General features: G+C 39.1%; 1 protein-coding gene and 1 long non-coding RNA gene across 3 annotated transcripts in view; one reads left to right on the top strand and one right to left on the bottom strand.

Annotated features, from left to right (window-relative positions):
* Positions 1–2902: 2902 nt before the first annotated feature.
* Positions 2903–6068, bottom strand: LOC116754696. The gene is made up of 3 exons (XR_004350137.1): positions 6000–6068; positions 3738–3814; positions 2903–2969 (listed from the first exon to the last, which is right to left on the bottom strand). It is a non-coding gene; the product is annotated as an uncharacterized LOC116754696 (long non-coding RNA).
* A 74-nt stretch (positions 6069–6142) lies between these two features.
* The window catches only part of SNCA (synuclein alpha), a 133088-nt gene continuing 119967 nt past the window's right edge, over positions 6143–19263 (top strand). The window contains exons 1-3 of one of the 2 annotated variants that reach the window (XM_032633569.1): positions 6143–6263; positions 7752–7897; positions 17056–17097. In XM_032633569.1, coding sequence (XP_032489460.1) covers positions 7777–7897; positions 17056–17097 — 163 coding nt within the window. In that variant the 5' untranslated portion in view covers positions 6143–6263; positions 7752–7776. The other variant, XM_032633570.1, reaches the window with a different exon arrangement.

A 19263-nucleotide genomic window follows, 5' to 3' on the forward strand; every position in this document is an offset into this window, starting at 1 on the left:
CTGTAATCTACACATTAAGGAGAGAAAAGAGATATTGGCAGATTTTCTGCTAATGACCTCTATCAATGTCTCTAGACTCCCCACACTCTCATCTCCCCACAACTTCCATCCCTGGTTGGAAATGTTTTCCTTGCCATAGTAAGGCAAAGTTATTGACGGGGAGGCATCAGATACCTCGGGCGTGTGTGGTGGGAAGGGAGGTTGGGGAGGGCTGGTAATAATGTTGAAAACTACTGCAAGGAAAACAGTGTTTCCTAGGGCACCCTAAAATATAGAGGCTAGATAACAATAATTGCCTCTTGTACTGAGAGATTCCACTGTGCTTGCTTCTTTCCTAAAAAGCATATTATTTATTCCTTACAGCAATCACATGAGATGTCATCCCCATTTTACAGATAAGAAAATTAGAGGTTAGAGAGTTTGGATACTTGCTCTCAGTCCTGCTACAAAGTAGTAGAGCCTAGATAAGTCCCTGCATTTAACCTGTACCCAGTTCCTCTACTTTCTGAAAGTCTACCATGCTTACTCACTTCTTGAGTTCATAAATATGCTTTCCCTTCAAATATTAAAGTTATTTGAATTTTTTGTTCGTTTCATTTTTAATTTAAAAAAAATTTAAATTGAAGTATAGTTGATTTACAATGTTTCAGGTTTACAGCAAAGTGATTCAGAATATATATATTCTTTTTTTTTTTTTTTTTGGCTTTGCGGGCCTCACTGTTGCGGCCTCTTCCGTTGCGGAGCGGAGCGCAGGCTCAGCAGCCATGGCTCACGGGCCCAGCCGCTCCGCGGCATGTGGGATCTTCCCGGACCGGGGCACGAACCCGTGTCCCCTGCATCGGCAGGCGGACTCTCAACCACTGCGCCACCAGGGAAGCCCAAAAAAATATATATTCTTTTTCGGATTCCTTTTCCATTATAGATTATTACATGATATTGAATATAGTTCCCTGTGCTATACCGTAGATCCTTGTTTTTTTAAATCTATTTTATATATAGTAGTGTGTATATGTTAATCTCAAATTCCCAATTTATCCCTCCCTCTGCCTTTCTCCTTTGATAACCATAAGTTCATTTTCTATGTCTGCGAGTCTATTTCTGTTTCATAAATAAGTTGATTTGCATCATTGTTTAGATTCCACATATAAGTGATATTATACGATATTTATCTTTGTCTGACTTACTTAGTATGATACTCTCTAGGTCCATCCATGTTGCTGCAAATGGCATTATTTCATTCATTTTTATGACTGAGTAGTATTGTCGATGGACATTCGGGCTGCTTCCATGCCTTGGCTATTGTAAATATTGCTATGAACATTGGGGTGTGTGTATCTTTTTAAATTAGTGTTTTCGTCTTTTCTGGATATATGCCCAAAACTGGAATTGCTGGATCATATGGCAATTCTATTTTTAGTTTTTAAAGGAACCTCCATACTGTTTTCCATAGTAGCTGCACCAATTTACATTCCCACCAACAGGGCAGGAGGGTTCCCTTTTCTCCACACTCTCTCCAGCATTTATTATTTATACACTTTTTGATGATGGCCATTCTGACCAGTGTGAGATGGTACCTCATTGTGGGTTTGATTTTCATTTCTCTAATAATTAGTGATGTTGAGCATTTGTTCATGTGCCTGTTGGCCATCTATTTGAACTTTTGGATCCCCCAATATTTAAACATCTTTTCTACCTAGCTTTAAAGGCTTTAATCATAGAATCTTGCATGTCTTAATATTCTTAGCACCAAAACCCACAAGGCTATTTAAAATGATGTCCAATTGAATTTTACATCTTTCACATGGCACTTTCTTGTGGTTACAAATTATGGTCATTCGACATTATTGAGGATATACTACAGTATTAATAAGTATGATAAATACATCGTGCTGGAATAAATGTCAATTATTTTTTGCTGCATGGGGTATCGTAGAAACAACATGAAGTTGTCCATGGGGTCAAATTAAATAATCTTCTCTGAACCCTATATGTCCTCTTCATTGTTTTTCCTATTTCTTTGGAGTAACCCTGTCTCAAGTGCAACCCCTTTCCAAAATCACACACAATGCCATCCCAACTGTATGCATTAGGCTCTCCCTTCTGTGCCCACCATGAAGTGACAAGAGAAGCCTACCAAGATCTCACTGCCTCCTGTTTTCCATACATCTACTGAAGATGAGAGGAAGGTGCAGAGAGAAACAAGAGGCCCAAGAATCCACATTACATTGCTCCTTGTGTTTCACGACAAATATGGAATATTATTCAAAGACAGTAAAGATTGTATTTTCCTTACTTAAACACATTCAATCAATTCTTATCCTTCCTTTAGTATATGGTCACGGGAAGCTTCCGTATTTTTCATGTCGTTCCACTTTGCAAGCTCAAGCTTAGCACGTGGCACACGTAAAAAATCAGTTGTTTTATGGGGAAGGTAAAGAGAGCCTAGGTTAATCATGCATTTCATAGACTGTTAATCTTTAGCTAAATTACTCTATTAAACTCAGATAAAACAATCCTATTAAAAAGTAGCAAGATATTTAGATTTCATTTGTCAAAGAGAAAAACAAACATGAGTGTAGTCATTAACAAAATACGCACATCAGTAATGCCTCCCAATAGGTTATCCTTCCATATTCCTTATGAGGTACAGGCCATTCAGTGAGTTAATTTGGTTTTTTTTTTTTTTTTTTTTTTTTTTTGCGGTACGCGGGCCTCTCACCGCCGCGGCCCCTCCCGCTGCGGAGCAACAGGCTCCGGACGCGCAGGCCCAGCGGCCATGGCCCACGGGCCCAGCCGCTCCGCGGCACGCGGGACCCTCCCACACCGGGGCACGAACCCGCGTCCCCCGCATCGGCAGGCGGACTCTCAACCACTGCGCCACCAGGGAAGCCCTAATTTGGTTTTTTTGTAGTTTGAATTTTAAAGTTATATTCAAACAGTTACAAATTTTCTCAAGACTATGTTGTCACCTAATGATGAAAAGAAAAAAAAATCTATTAACTTTCGGTTCCCTTCTTTGTCCTCGAGTAGTTCTGCCTCCTTAGGATTGCTGGGCTAAGAAAATCCAGGTAGAATATAAGGAATGTCACTATTAATATCACCAGTAATTAAAAGTTTATTGAATGCTTACTTGTCCAAGGCACTTTAAGGGATGAAAAGAGGAGTATGCAAGAGGGAAGAGATACGGGGACATATGTAAATGTATAACTGATTCACTTTGCTTTAAAGCAGAAACTAACACACCATTGTAAAGCAATTATACTCTAAGAAAGATGTTAAAAAATAATAATGCTAATGTGAAGAGTTTTGAAAGGTAAGAAAAAGGAGTAAAATATAGACTTAAAATTTTAAATGACAAAAAATTATTTTATAATTTTTTCTTTTTTGTGGGTGATGGAATCCCCTATAATTACCAATATAGAAATGGCAACATTTCAAATATGAATGCAATGTTTTAGAACATAAGTTCTCCTTGATTTCCATTGTCACCTCCAAATTCAAATGCTATTTCTAACAGAAGTGGGTCCCACTTTTTACCTCCCACCCTATGCCGTGCCCAATCTGCAAGGTTCCAGAGATTACTGCCAGTTCAGGAGACGATTGTGCCTTTTGGAACAGTTCCTGCTGGATTATCTCAGCTTTGCCACTTAAGAGCTATGCAATTTCTGCATTTTACCAAAATTCTTTGAGCTTCAGATTCCCTGTCTACAAAAGATACATAATAAAACTTAACTTACCCACTTGTTATGATTAAATGATCATACATTAGTCCTTTGCCAAGCATAATGTACCATATAAAGGTGCGGAATCATACCTGTAAGAAGCACAAAAATGTAACGACCGCTTGAAAATAATTCTCTCATTGGTCTGCACAGGGCCTAAAATATCTGTCACTTTACTCACCCCTTTGACTTCTCAAGGAGGTCCCTGTTAACCTATAAATATGTCATATCATTGAATATTAAATATTCATCAAATATTTATATTAAATAACTAGTTGTGATGGGTCACAATGGAAAACATTTATTATTGGCAGTAATAAAAAGAAACATCCGGAAGCAATAAAAAGAAACTTGATTCGTGCAACAACATGAATGAACTTCACAGGTATTAGGCTGAGTGAAAGGAGCCAGAGACATACAAAAAAAAATGTTCATAATGTATGGTCTTATTTTTATGAAATTCTAGAATATGTACAACTAAAAGGGGTGGGAGGGAACTTTCTGAGGGATGAAAATGTTTTATTTCTTCAAAATGGTGAGGATAACACTAATGCATATATTTTTCAAAACTGATTTAAAGGAACACTATAAAGAGATGAACATACCACTGCATGTAAATTTTACTTATATTTTAAAAAAGACCATCGAAACATTATTGTGTTTATTTAAAAATAGTTCTTATATTTTATGGATGCATGCTTAATTGCTTACAGATGAAAAGATATATGCAATTTTGGGGATTTAGTAAGGAAAAATGGGGGAAGGGAGGAGTGGTAAAAATGAGGAGTGGATGAGAATATAGATGAATCGTGCATTGGAAAGTAGTGGAAGTTGGGTGATATTCCACTGAGAGTTCTTTATTCTCTCTGCTTTTGTATATGTTTGAACATTTCCCATAATAAAAAGTTGAAAAAAGAGGGATCATTTTGGTTCATCTCCCTTCACAAGAGAAAACTGAACAGAAGAAGAAGGACATAACTTGTTCAAGCTCTCAAAGCCAGAAAGCAATCCAACTCCCAAGTTTAACCTACTTTCTCTGATCCCAAGGAAACAAAATATAAGCGTTTTGGAAAGGTTACTTTTCAAATGCGCCCACCGATAATGCAAGGAGTTGTTTAAGCAACAAATATACTTGCTCCCTGTCTCTTTTGGTTTCAAATGGCTGTTTTGTAGATTTAAATTCCTTTTTACTCCCATTTCAGAATGTGAGTGCAAGGATCAGAGAAAGCTTTTTTTTTTTTCCTACAAAAAATAAACACAACACAAACAAAGAAAACATACAGCAAAGACTTCTTTTCCCCTTCCAGCTCTAAAAGCATCCTCCCGTTCCAGGCAAAAAAAAAGCAGAGGCAGATCTGTTACGGGGAGGCGCTTGGGTCTCCATTCCGGTGTGATCCAGAACACCTGTTCTCCCTCCAGCTCCCTCCAATTAAGCAATGCAAAAATTGTCTTGAAACCCGTGCGAGTGTCTGCCTGTGTGTCTGTGTGTGGGATGCGGTAGCGTGTCAGCACCGAGGACAACGGGAATCAGAAGTCGGAAAGGTGAGTGGTGTGTAGAATCTCCCTTTGCAGAAGGGGCGGAAGAAATTGCATCTGCTGGGTCAGGAGACTCAATCACGCTGGATTTGTCTCTTCCAGCCAGGCCCTTGAATCTGCAAAGTAAATTCCACTGTGAGAACGAAAAGCTTTACAGCCGCTTGGTTTCGACGGCTGGGGAGACTATTCCTTCCTTGTTCCACTGATGGGAAAATCAGCGTCTGGCCGCCGCTGTTTGGTGGAAAAGAAAATGGTGAGAGTGGGGGTGGGAAGAGGATTTGACGAGCTTCCTCCTGCCTCTTCAACCTGTAACTCTTCTTTACTCGTCTTCTCTCCACCCGCGAGACCATTTCGGGCTCATGAGAGGTTAAGAGCAAACGTTCATCTGGAGGCTCTTTAAACAAAAGCATCGTTAACGTTGTGTCCTACGACCATTAATCAAATTTCAGCGATCCGAGGGAAACGTGCTCTTGGCAGTGCCGATGGGAGCACCCTTCCTACGCTGCCTGTCTCCTTCAGCGGCTCCCCGAGAGACTGGCTCTATCTTTGGTGGTCGGTCGCCCAGACTTCCACTTCCTCAGGCTGGTTCTGACATGGGGGTCCCCGTGAGGAACCAGAGGAAAAGGCGGAGACGGGGAAGGGGGGGGATGGGAAAGAGGGAGAGACATCAGTCCAAGCCTAACCGCTCCGAATCTCCGCAAGAGCCCCCGTGACTTGAAGTGAGCCCCAGAACACCCCCACCTTCCAGTCTCCCAGGACCTGGCGGGCTGCCGGAGCTGGAGGGCCAGCCTTCCTCCACCCCCCATCCCCAGCCGAGAAGAGGAGTGAAGAGCGCGCGGCGGGGAAAGCGGCGAGCGCCGGGAGAGGGGCGGGGAGAGGAGCTGACAAATCAGCTGCGGGGGCGGTGAGCGGAGGAGAAAAGGACGAGGAAGAGGAGGAGACGGAAGGACCGGGAGGAGGAGAAGGAGAGGGGGCGAGCGAGCGCGCGCGGCCACGCGGGGTGAGGTGTGTGCCGGCCTTCGAGCTGACCCGGGGACCGAGCCCCGCCTTGTGCGTCCTTGGCGCTCTTTTCCCTGCCTTCCCTTGAGACCTTCTGTCTTCTTCTCTCGAATCCTCCCGTGCGGGGGACGGGGAGTGGCAATTCGACGCCGGGTTCGCGGGTTGGCGTCCCACGCCCCCAGCCTCTCCTCGCACGGTTATGCAGACAGCCGCCTCCTCTGGGGACCATCCCTCTTCTGGTGCCACCTCCACCCTTCCTGTGCGCTCTTCATCCTCTCTCCTCCCACTTAAATAATATTTGGGAATTGTTTTACATTTTTTAAAAGTGCGGGTGGGGGAAGAATCCGAGTTCTGAGGAGTCGAGGGAATCAGGTAAGTACCTGTGGATCTAAACGGGCAGCCTGGGAAATCATGGAGAAAACCTGGTGGGAGAAGAGTCATTGCGAACGCCCGGGAGGCGGGGTTGGTGCTGCAGTGAGGACCGGCCGTAGTCGAGTCTCTCCCGGAGGTGGGTTCTCTTATACCTAATGGTGAGCTTGCGGAAAGTAAATCCACCTGGCTTTCCTTCTGCTTCCGGTACTCCCCGCGTCTTGTCCTCAAAGGCTGAGAGGTCCGGTTTCTCAGGGGTAAGCTGTTTCTTTGGGAAAGGCAGGATGCTCGGTGGAGTATGAGTATTCAACTTTTATTTTCCGCTTTCCTTAAATCCCGCAGTCCGCTCTCTCTTGTTAAGTAAACAAGCTGTGTTTGGCAAATCATTAAATGGAAGAGCAAAGAGGGCAAGCCAGCAGGTGGTAAGGGGTTAACAGGTGCGGGCGCCGGGTGGCTGGCGGGATCAGCGCGCGGAGAACGCCCCCTCGGGGAGCTGGCGCGCATCCCGAGACTGCCCGCGGGTGTGAACGCGCGCCTGCTTGCGCAGGGTAGATGGCCGAGGGCAGGGTGCGTGGTGGGGTGGATTAGGGCGAGTGCGGGGGCGCTGAGGTTCAGCCACACCCAGAGTGAGTAGTTCCCTCCCTTGCCCTCCTGACGTTTGACCTGTTAGCCGCCTTCGGGGATTTATTTTAAGAGTGTCCCTGACCCCGTGCCCCCAGCTCCCTTTACTTTTCCTGTAACCTGTCTTCTAAACGCACTTCTAAGTTATACTGTTACCATTTGGACCCTGGGAAGTTAAAAGAGGGGTCCATCTTTTCATGTAATTCCACTTCGGAAGGGCTGTAAGAACAGCTGAGATGATTCATCCTAATCCGTGTTTAGGCGGCTAGACTTTTACCAGCCAAGATGGATGGGAGATGCTAAATTTTTAATGCAAAAGCTAAAAAAAAAAAAAAAAAAAAAAAAAAAAAGGCTGCTTTGTCCGATGGTGGAAATGGAGGTACACTTAAAAGAATCCCACACTTCTGGGGAGTCTACTGATCTTTCAGTGGTTTTTACCTTGGGTGGTTCTAATTTCGTTTTGTTTTACCCAAAAGTTCTCAAAGTGTATTTTGTGTTCTCCAGTGCGGTGTAAAGGAATTCATTAGCCATGGATGTATTCATGAAAGGACTTTCAAAGGCCAAGGAGGGAGTCGTGGCCGCTGCTGAAAAAACCAAGCAGGGTGTAGCAGAAGCAGCGGAAAAGACAAAAGAGGGTGTTCTCTACGTAGGTAGGTAAGACCCAAGTGTCACTTGGTTATTTATTTATGACTGATGCGTTACGATGACTGATGTTTTATTTATTTATTTTTAAAATTAATTAATTTATTTTTGCTGTGTTGGGTCTTAGTTTCTGTGAGAGGGCTTTCTCTAGTTGGGGTGAGCGGGGGCCACTCTTCATCGCGGTGCGCGGGCCTCTCACTATCGCGGCGCCTCTTGTTGCGGAGCGCAGGCTCCAGATGCGCAGGCTCAGTACTTGTGGCTCACGGGCCCAGTTGCTCCGCGGCATGTGGGATTCTCCCAGACCAGGGCTCGAACCCCTGTCCCCTGCATTAGGAGGCAGATTCTCAACCACTGCGCCACCAGGGAAGCCCTGACTGATGTTTTAAATGCTGGTGTTTCCCGCTTGATTCAGTTTTGCATCTTCACTTGTCAAAATGATGGACTGAATCAGAGGTATGTGTAGGTAGGTAAATGTGTGTGTGTTTGGGCTATAGTAAAAAGTGGGGCTATTTTCTTTCTCCAGATCATTTAATTTTGCAGTAATACTTAGGACTTGGTTTCTTTTTTAAAATGAATGTTTCTATGCATAAGTAACTATAGCTCCGAGGACAGTTTTTAAAACTCAGTCTTAAAAAATAATCGAGACTATTTTAAGAATCAGACTCATCCATGGGCTTTTGATTTCTTTTATCATCATGTATAATATATGCTAATTTCAGTGTATTCTAATTTAAAAATAAGACTTTGATATGACCTTGAGATATGTAAAGACAGACCTTCTGTGGCCCTGGAAAGGAAAGGACAAAAAAGTCTTTGGTGGAGTTGCTACCACTTGGTAAGCCGAGGACTAAGCTCAAGAAAATGCTTAAAGGCTGCTGATATCTCCGAGACATTTATATATTTCATTTGTGTATCAAGTGATACACACAATAAATGCAGGCACACACTCTTGCATAGGGATAGACACATGCGCACACACACACATACACTTACCCACTGCCCATCCTGCCTCTCCTCTTTCTCCTTTGAGCTCTTCCACATTCTCTGGTGGCAGTTGTAGCAACAGTAGCCGAAGGATGAGCAATGAAGTGGAGGATGCGCGCATTTAGAATACTCTGCCTGTGTCTGTGGGGTCAAAGAAAGCTACAGCGTCTCTCCAACATCAATGGGCTGGAGAAAAGTTATACTTGGAATGATTTTTATGAATCCTTCTCCTATTTTTTTCTCACTGTTCATAGACTCTTTTTGTGTTGGCTTAATCTTACCACAAATCTCTTTACTTTAAAACATTTTCATTGGATTAAAAGATGTTACAAGAGGGAAAAAATTGATGAGTTAACTTCAAGTTTTTTTGTGAAGTGCGGATTACATCTTTTCAGAGGGAATTTGCGATACCGAATCAGTGACGTGCAGATAATCAATATCTTCACATTTGTCCTCAGTTTTCCAAGTTGTGCAAGTGCATGCTTGCAACTATTCTTTGATTTCAGTTACTTTATAACTTACTAACTTTAAAGATTTTTTTAGTATAATAATATCCACTTTATTAGTTTGTAAGGAGCCCAGAAAATACTGAATATTAAATTAATATATTGCAGTTTTCCAGGTAATAAGTAGGATTATCATCTGGAAAGCGTTGTATTTGTTTTCATTGTCAACTATGAGTTTGGGCAAATAAAATTATTTTACTTTTTAGAGGTTAATTCTGTTATTTGTCCTGAGATTATTAGATGAAGTTTTAATTTGTTTATGTGACACGTGTTTTTTAAACATCATCTTCAGTGTTTATTTTGGTATTTAAAACATGGTGCATTCTATAAACTATTCATCAGTTATGTTTTAAAGTCAATTAAAAGTTGAATACAAATACAGGATTCAGGATGAAGAGTGACCATGTGAAGACATAGTAATATAGTTCAGGTGTTGGCAGGCTTTTCCTGTAAAGGGGTAGATAGTGAATATTTTAGGCTATGATATATGTTTCATCTGCTCAACTTTGCTCTTACAGTGTGAAAGCAGCCACAGACAATAATTAGGGTGGCTATGTTCCAATAAAACGTTACTTACTAAAACAGCTGGAGAGCTTATTTGGCTCATAGGCTGTAGTTTGCTGACTCCTGATAAAGGAGAAAAAAACATAGATTTGGCGTCAAACTTAAATTCCACTCCAGGCTACACCACTTATTACCTCTAGGATACTGGGGAAGTAACTTAACATATCTGAGCATCACTTTCCTCATTTGTAAAAATATGATTTGGATAAATGCAACTACCTTGCAGAGTTTTTGTGAGAATGTCATAATAAAGCAGAACATATGAATGATAATAACATACTTTTAAAAAATTAAAGACTTTATTTTTTATAGCAGTTTTTAAGTTAACAGAGAAATTGAGAAGAAGGTACAGAGGTTTCCCATGTACCCCTCCCCCCATACATTCATAGCCCCTCCCATTACCAACATCCTTCACTAGATGGTACATTTGTTACAGCTGATGGACCTACACTGACACATCATAATCATCCAAAGTCCATAGTTTCCATTCGGGTTTGCTCTTGGTATAATATATTCTGTGAGTTTGGACAAATGTATCATGATATGTATTCATCATTATAATATCTTATAGAATATTTTCAGTGTCCCCCAGCCCCAGGCAACCACTGATCTTTTTCTTTCCATAGTTTTACCTTTTCCAAAATGTCATATCATTGGAATCATATGTAGTTTGTTCAGATTGGCTTCTTTCACTTAATAGTATGCATTTAAAGTTCTTCCATGTCTTTTAATGGCTACACCTGGTTGCTTCCAAGTTTTGGCTATTATGAATAAATCTGCTGTGCAGGTTTTTGTGTGGACATAAGTTTTCAGCTCCTTTGGGTAAATACCAAGGAGCACAGTTTCTGGGTCATATGGTAAAAATATGTTTAGTTTTTAAAGGAACCATCAAACTGTCTTCTGCAGGGGCTGCACCATTTTGCATTCCCACCAGCAATTAATGACAGTTCCTGTTGCTCTAAGTAGAGCAATATTTGATGTTGTCAGTGTTCTGCATTTTGGCCATGCTAATACGTGTGTAGTGGCATCTCATTGTTATTTTAATCTGCATTTTCCTGATGACATAGGATGTGGAGCATCTTTTCAAATGCTTCTCTGCCATCTGCACATCTTGTTTGATGAGGTGTCTGTTAAGATCTTTGGCCCATTTTTTAATCAGGTTATTTGCTTTCTTGTTGATTTTTTTTTCTTTTTTTTTTTTTTCTTGTTGATTTTTAAGAGTTCTTTGTCTATTTTGGATAACAGTTCTTTTTCAGATATATCTTTCATGAATATTTTCCTGTCTGTAGATTGTTTTCTCATTCTCTTGACATTGTCTTTCACAGAAGTTTTTAATTTAAATGAGTTCCGGCTTATTAATGATTTATTTCATGAAGCGTGTCTTTGGTGTTACAGCTAAAATGTCATTGCCATACTGAAGGTTATGTAGATTTTTTCCTATGTGATCTTCTAGGAGTTTTATAGTTTCACATTTTACATTTAAGGCTATGATATATACTGGGTTTTTTGTTTGTGAAGGGTGTAAAGTTGGTGTATAAAATTATTTTTTGCATGTAGATGTCCAGTTGTTCTAGCACCGTTTGTTTAAAAGACTGTCTTTGCTCCATTTTATTGCCTTTTTTCCTTTGTCAAAACTCCACTGATTATATTTATGTAGGTGTATTTCTGGGCCCTCTTTTCTGTTCCCTTGATCTATTTCTTTATTCTTTTACCAATATCACATTGCCTTGATTACTGTAGCTTTATAGTAAGTCTTGAAGTTTGCTAGTGTCAGTCCTCTAATTTTGTTCTTCATTACCATTTTGGCTATTTTTGGCCTTTTGCCTCTCCACACAAACTTTAGAATCAGTTTGTCAACATTCACAAAATAACTTGCTGGGATTTTGATTAAGATTACATTGAACTATAAATCAAGTTGGGAAGAGCTGACATCTTGATAATATTGTATCTTTTATCCATGAACATGGAATAGCTAGCTCTCCATTTATATGGTTCTTTGATTTTGGTATCAGAGCCTTGTAGTTTTTCTCATATAGATCTTGTATATATTCTGTTAAATTTATATGCTGCCATTGTATTTTTTTTGGTGCTAATGTTAAATGGTATTGTGTTTTTAATTTCAAATTCTCCTTGTTCATTACTGGTAGATAGGAAGGTGATTGACTTTTTAACCTTGTATCCTGCAACCTCTCTGTACTAACTTATTAGCTCCAGGAGATTTTTTTGTTGATTCTTGACAGTTTTATTTCTTCTTTCCCAGTCTGATACCTTATATTTCCTTGTTTTATTGCATTAGCTAGGGCTTCCTATACGATGTTGAAAGAAGTGGTGAAAGGGGATATTCTTGCTTTGTTCTTGGTCTTAGTAGGAAAACTTCTAGTGTCTCACCATGAAATATGATGTTAGCTGTAGCTTTTTTGGTAGATATTCTTTATCAAGTTGAGAAAGTTCCCCACTATTTCTAGTTGACTGGAGTTTTTTTAATCACAAATAAGCGTTGGATTTTGTCAAATGCGCTTTCTGCATCTATTAATGTGATCATGTCATTTGTCTTTTTGAGCCTGCTGATGTGATGAATTACTTAATTGACTTTCAAACGCTGAACCAGCCTTTCATACCTATGATACATCCCATTTGACTGTGGTATATAATTCTTTTTATACATTGTTGGGTTTGATTTGTTAATATTTCATTGAGAGTTTTTGTAAAACACACTTTTATATGTAGGAGCTATGGTTATTACTGTCAAATAAACTCTCTAACAGAATAGTTACTTTGTCAATATATTTTCTTTCTATCATTTCATCCTTCATTACAAGAACTATTATCAATAACTAGCTTGAAAGATTAGAAATGCCTAAGGAAATTTTTCTAATTTCACTTATGGCTGAAGAAGTTTGGCACACGTTTTTCCTAAGCCTCATGAGAAAAGTAACCTCATTCCTTTACACTATTATGCTTTTGACAACTATCTTTTAACTAATTGAAGAATCACCATAAGAATCAGTGTTGGGGCTTCCCTGGTGGTGCAGTGGTTGAGAGTCCGCCTGCCGATGCAGGGGACACGGGTTCGTGCCCCAGTCCGGGAAGATCCCACGTGCCGCGGAGCGGCTGGGCCCGTGAGCCATGGCCGCTGAGCCTGCGCGTCCGGAGCCTGTGCTCCGCAACGGGAGAGGCCACAATAGTGAGAGGCCCGCGTACTGCAAAAAAACAAACAAACAAAAGAATCAGTGTTATTTTTGTGATTTTTTTTCTCCTTTTGTGATATCTTGGTACATAAATTTTCGATCAACCTACTTCAACTTAACGGACAAAAAATTTCTCAATCAAATAGCTTAGAAATTATAAATTGAGAGTCAAATTCAAAAGCAAAAAAAAAAGTAGTTCTTTTTATGTAATGTCAAGTATTGCAACAGTAAAGGCAAGGCAAATCTTCAAAACCCTTCCAGTGACACTCTGCTCAGTAAGTAGCAGTTGTCAAGACTGTGGATTGATATCAAACCCCCAAGTCACAATGTGCTTCACCTCCACCGTATTCAGATAGCATAACTGCACAATAGCATAACTGAGTCCTCACAAAGATTAGGCATGACTTCTGACCTCCTCCACTCTGTAGCTTTGTGAAGTCCTGAGAGACAAGAGGGGAATGGGTGTGGGCCACCTCAGCTCAGGGAAGCCATCAGATCTAGTGTCCCTTCAGCTATATCTATTATGAACTCTACCTACCTATCTCTCTCTCTCTCTCTATCTCTCTATCCATCTATGTTACTAGTCACATAGCCACTTGGCACCTATTTTGTAGCTATATCTTTTCAATTACAGATTATTCATCAATTAAAGGTTAATCATCAATAACATACACTAATGAACAATTATGACAGCAAAAAAAGTTCATTGGTTTAAGCAACCTCCTCAAGACTTTCACGTATCTTAATTCAGGATACATTCCATGATTTAGCCAAAGATCAAATTATCAGTTATAACTGAGGTAGAGAGGAAAGACCACAGGCCAACTGTTAAAAATTTTTTTACTAGTCATTTTTTGAAATAAGGGGTTCAAGGAGTGGCAGGTGGGTAGTGATAAGAACTGTTCTCTTAAATACAATTGCATAGTTCCAGTATACATGAACTTCAGTTACCACAGTCAGTTAAATAAAACCAGTCCCTAACAGTACAGTTCAAATTTCTATCACCGCAATACATAAACTGTGAGTTATTACATAAAGTATAAACTTTGCTCCTAGCTCTTTAGCCCACAATCACTACATAAGTAACAGAAACTCATTATTTATGATCCATGGCCAAATCACATGACTTCTTTCAAAGTTTATTTGTGATCAGTCCGTTGTAACAGGCAGTGGCTCTATGATCTGTTATTCAGTTTGTACAGACAGCAAAGCCCATAGTTAAGTTACCTCCTTGCCTCCCAATGATAAACACAGAGGATATTTTACAAAGATGCATAATTGAAAGAGGAAATTGACCAAAGAAGTGAATGTCAGCAAAGAAATGAAGTGAAAAATGCTGAAAGTAAAATTTGAATCAGACATAAATGTATTTATAGAAGGAATAGCTGACTGTGAGAATGTGGATACTGCTGCCATTCAGGAGACTCTTGATATGCAGCCAGAGGAACTTCTCGAAGGTGAAGGTATCAACATAAATGGAAAATGTGTTTGTGATGAGTAGGCTGAAGCTGTCCCAGAGCAAGTGGTGCCATATAAACACCTCACATGAAAGAAACCATCAGAGATGTATCATGACATTAAAAATACAAAAGCTAAGGTTTTGGAAACTGACCCAAACTTATGAAGGAGTATTAAAACTTTCTAAGACCTAGAAAAGATGCTCAGCTTAATATTGAAAGTTATACAATGGGGAGAAGACAAGCACTGTTTAAACCACTCATAAGTTTTTTACAAAGAAATAAAACACTTGTCAATGTTTTAAATTACAGTACACAAAATAAATATTACTTTACTTAGTTTTTAATTTCCCTGTACATTTTAAAATGACTAGAGGAATTTTTAATGTTTTGACAGAAAATTTTAAAGGTCATGGAACAACAGTCATTTTTATCACTGATGAATCAGAATTTTCCTCATTGATTATTAAGATCACTTTCTATAGCTTCACCTCAGCTTGTGTGCAGTCATTTTATGATTCCACAATACTATGCAAAGTGATCATTGCCTGAAACATACACACACACACACACACACACACACACACTTCATATTGCATATATGTAAAATACTATCCTGTAACCTTTAACGTATTTAACAACTGCACAATTTCATTTATATGAGTTTATGATATGGTGATTTGTCCTGTGTTTTAAACTGAAAATCTCTTTACAAATATTATATAAGAAAAATAATAACAATTATCACTTACTAAGTACTATGTACTAAACACTGTTTTAAGACCTGTGCATGTATTATTTGCTTTGATCTTCATGTTGATTGTGTGATGTGTATTTGTTTATTATGTAGTGAAGTGAAGATTTAAATCTAGAAAATCAGAATCCAGAGCTCACTTTCTTAACTACAAGGCTGTATTTCATTTTATGCTCTATATTTATTAGAGGTCCTTAAATACGTTCAAATTGGAAGTTCTTAAAGATACTTAAATTGCTTTATTAAATGTAGAAACTCAGCTGGACTGTTTTGTACAGTGTAAGTTTAAATATAATGCATGCAAGTGATACTTAATGCCTTATTTATATATTTTTATTAAAAAATTCAAAGAAAAATTTCAATATGATCATGTATATTTATTTAAATCACCTTATTGGTCATCATATTATTTATATCATTGATATGCACTTCTAAATAAGTTTGGAACTAGAAACTGCCTCAGACCAGTGTTTCTCAGATTTGATCCATGTATTACCTGCAGTAGATCGTGAGGATTGTTAAAAATGCAAATATCTGTACCGGATATTTAGTGAATATTGAAACCCTGACTCAATAGTCAACATTTTTTAACCTTGCTTCCACTTAACTGATTCTGCTGCACTCTCCAGTTCAAGAACCAGCTTCTTAGAGATTATTTAATTAATCTTATATATTAATTTTGTTGGTAAGGATTTTTATTTGATAAGGAACTGAGGCTCTCTTACACTTTTTTCCTCTTGTAAAATGTGTTTACAGTTATTTCTAGTATACTCAGTGAGAACTACTTTATTTGACTTATAGGGTAGTTTTCAAATGAATCTTCATTTTGTTGTTATTCAAAAACATTTTATGAAAAAGCTGGTATCAATTACACTAAAAAATCCAACATTAAAGGGCTTATGAATAAAATTGTTCACAAACTTAGTTTTAATGACACATATTAATAAATGACTTGTGTAAAAGCTTAGTAATGGTCAAGAATTGGGGGAAATTCCTCTCTTGCCACTTCTTGAAGCTGGCATTAATCATACTTGAATGATAAAGTACTGCATTCCTTCTAAAGGTTTGCCTGGCTTCGTAGAAAATATGGGCTTAGGGTCATAGAGCCCTTAATTTGAATGTGGTTGTAGCCAGTTATTACCTGTGTGACTTTAGGCAAATCATTTAACTTTAATTTGTAATTGCTTCATATGGAATAAAATGGGCATGATATGAAATGGGTATTACAAAGTTTAAATGAGATGAGATGTAAAATACCTTTTACATAATAGGTGTTCAACAAATGTGAATTCTTTCTCTCGCTCCCCCATCTGTTTATGTTTCATGGGTTACCTAATCTCTTCTGTATTGTACTTTGGTAGAACTTCTGCAATTCTGAATGCAAAATCACCTACCCACCCAGCCCCAGTATTATCTCAACATTTTTTTCCCCTCTGTAAGTTGATGTGGGAAGTGGGACACAAGGGGTTGAAAAGTCATCACTCTGTGCTAAAATCATAATTGGAAAGTATCCTGTTAGCTTTGCTTTCTTCTATTTGCTGTAGTGATTGCTGGATTTCTTTGTTTTAGACTTTTTTCCCCCCCTGAGGATATCTTAACACATGGGCTTCTGAAGACTGAGATACTGTTTTTCCATTAGATGTATTTCAAAGTGGCTCATTAGCAGTAAAGGCGACTTTGAGACTTACGGTTTCAATTTGTTTGTTTTTATAGGATCCAAAACTAAAGAAGGAGTGGTTCATGGTGTGACAACAGGTAAGCTTTGTGGAGCTTATATCCAGGGATGATATTGAAAATATCTATTAAGCAGTATAGCCCTAGCACTGATCATTCAGAATGTAAATGTAAATAACCACTCTGCCCATAGAGGAGCATTCTAGGGAACATCAGCTTTGTTTAATCTTGATTCTTTTTTTTTTAATCCTTTTAAAAAATCTTGATTCTTTATTAAATATTTTTAAATAGTTTAAGTATTTGTTGTAAATAAATAAAGCACAATGTGTGTAACTGTCAAGAATGATGATTGAATTAACCAGTTTAATTGTTTATAGTAGTGTAGATTTGAGTATTCAGACCAACTTAGTGTTCTTGGCAAACCAATAGCATAAATATCACATAAGGATTGCCATTTTCAAGGAATGAATTAAAATTTTCTGTAGTGTATAATGAAATATTCTGACACTACAATATATGAATTATAACATTTCCTTGATGATTCAGAAGACATTTTAGGAAACACCCTTGGGATGATCAGTAAATTACTTATTGTCTCTTTTTGGCCTAATTTCACCAAGATTTTGAATAAGTCTGTAAGAAGATTACAGTAAATGAATAGCAAAAATTATGAAAATTATGGTGGTGATAATGAGGAAGAGGAGGAGGATAATGATAGAAACAGAAAAATCAAGGGAAAAATCACAATTTAACAACCTTAAAAGCCCACAGACTTGCTGTGACTGAGTTTCATTTTGTACGTACTCCAAGCTTTCTGACAGGTGTGGTAAAACAAGAGATATAATCAGAAATATAATTCATATCATCAGAAAACAGTAAACATAACAAGCCTTCAGAAAAATAACATGCTCCTATTGATAAATTATAAAATAGAAATTGGGAAAATCAAACGGGAATATTGGTTTTTTTTTGTGTGTGTGTGTGGTACGTGGGCCTCTCACTGCTGTGGCCTCTCCCGTTGCGGAGCACAGGCTCCGGCCGTGCAGGCTCAGCGGCCATGGCTCACGGGCCCAGCCGCTCCGCGACATGTGGGATCTTCCCGGACCGGGGCACGAACCCATGTTCCCTGCATCAGCAGGCAGACTCTCAACCACTGCGCCACCTGGGAAGCCCCAAACGGGAATATTAATACTGTATTGTGGTTAAGGCCATAAACACTGGAGCAAGACCACTTTAGTTCGAATTTCTGCTTACCCCTTACTAGCTGTGTGATTTTTCTGCAAGATTCATAACCTCTATGTGATTCAGTTTCCTCATCTGTAAGAGAATTCAGTGAATGAATATATATAAATATATAGAATACTGAAGGCAAATAGTATATATTAACTAGGTGTTACTTACTATCAATCTTGAGCTACATTTTTGCAGCTAGTGGAGAAAAGTATTTACATGACTATTTTATACATATTTTTGATAAAAAATTAGGGTATAAAATTAAAACAGGGAGTTCCCTGGTGGCCTTGTGGTTAGGATTCCCAAAATCGAGGCTGTGGACTTTGGGAGCAAATGTAGACTTGGGGTGTGCTGTATGCTAAAGACTAGTTTTTGATCTTTATGTTTATCTTAGTATAGTTTTTAGCGCTTGTTATCATTGGTGGATTTGTTTATTGGTATGGTTGCTTGCTCTCTTTTTTTAAAAATTTTAATAATATTATTTTATATTTTATTTTAATAACTTCATTTTATTTTATTTTATATTTTTTCTTTCTTTCTTTTTTCTCCTCCCTTTTCTTCTGAGCCATGTGGCTGACAGGGTCTTGGTGCTCCGGCCTGGTGTCAGGCCTGAGCCTCAGAGGTGGGAGAGCCAAGTTCAGGACATTGGTCTACCAGAGACGTCCTGGCCCCACAAAATATCAATTGGTGAGAGCTCTCCCAGAGATCTCCATCTCAATGCTTAGACCCGCTCAATGCTTAGACCAGCTCCATTCACTGACCAGCAAGCTCCAGTGCTGGACACCCCATGCAAAACAACTAGCAAGACAGGAACACAACCCCACCCATTAGCAGAGAGGCTGTCTAAAATCATAGTAAGTTCACAGACACCCCAAAACACACCATCACACGCGGTCCTACCCACCAGAAAGACAAGATCCAGCCTAACCCACCAGAACACAGGCACCAGTCCCCTCCACCAGGAAGCCTACATAAGCCACTGAACCAATCTTACCCACTGGGGGCAGACACCAA

This window comes from Phocoena sinus, chromosome 5 (assembly GCF_008692025.1).
Source record: "Phocoena sinus isolate mPhoSin1 chromosome 5, mPhoSin1.pri, whole genome shotgun sequence".
NCBI lineage: Eukaryota > Metazoa > Chordata > Mammalia > Artiodactyla > Phocoenidae > Phocoena > Phocoena sinus.